At 65.5% G+C, this 707-nt stretch overlaps 1 protein-coding gene across 1 annotated transcript in view; it reads right to left on the reverse strand.

Moving 5' to 3' along the window:
* LOC122545507 overlaps window positions 1-695 on the reverse strand; it is a gene marked incomplete at its 3' end in the record, with an annotated part of 2,678 nt that extends 1,983 nt beyond the window's left edge. The window contains exon 1 of the mRNA XM_043684505.1: window positions 149-695. Within this exon, the coding sequence (XP_043540440.1) occupies window positions 149-533 (385 nt within the window). The remainder of the gene's footprint in view (window positions 1-148) is intronic.
* Between the last annotated feature and the right edge of the window lie 12 nt (window positions 696-707).

Consider the following 707-nt stretch of genomic DNA (forward strand, 5'->3'; position numbering starts at 1 on the left):
TCCACACCCTCTCGATCTCGTCCACCGGGAACCCGACAGACTGAGCCTCCTCCCCCCCCACTGTTTAGACATGTCACGGGGAGGTGAGCGCAGTTCCGGTCTCCCGCCCGCAGGGGGTGTGAGGGGGCAGGTGGCGCCCTGGGCTCACCGGTGACGAAGACCCGGACGGCGTCGCTGAAGGGGGACCACCTCCACTCCCCCTCGCGCTCCTCTCCCCGGATCCCGTAGCGGCACCTGTAGTTGACCAGCCGCTCCGTGGCGTTGAGCCGGAAGTCTGCCCTCCTCGCTGTCACCCTGGCGACTGGCGCCCCCTGGGGCTCCTCCCGGTACAGCTCGAAGGTCCGGCGTCCAGGGGGACCCCCCTTCCCGGCCGAACAGGAGATGGTCACCGTGTCCCCTCGGCAGTAGACGCCGCTCGTCTGGTCCAGGTATAATTTGGGTTTGTGCAGGGTCTCTGCTGGGTGAGGTGGGGGGAGGGTGTTGGAGGGGTGGGGGGTTGGGCGCAGGGGTGGGGAGAAAATCAGTCCGGCCATATCCAAATCTCACCCCGAATCCTTCCACCCCTCCACCTCCTCTCTCTCTCTCTCTCCGCACTCCCTCCATCCGTCACTCGCTGTCCCCGCGAGAGAAAGAAACAGAGAGACGGAACGAGGGAATGAGAGCGAGAAGGGAGGAGAGAGAGAGAGGGGAGAGAGACAGAGAGACAG

This window comes from Chiloscyllium plagiosum, unplaced genomic scaffold (assembly GCF_004010195.1).
Source record: "Chiloscyllium plagiosum isolate BGI_BamShark_2017 unplaced genomic scaffold, ASM401019v2 scaf_20666, whole genome shotgun sequence".
NCBI lineage: Eukaryota > Metazoa > Chordata > Chondrichthyes > Orectolobiformes > Hemiscylliidae > Chiloscyllium > Chiloscyllium plagiosum.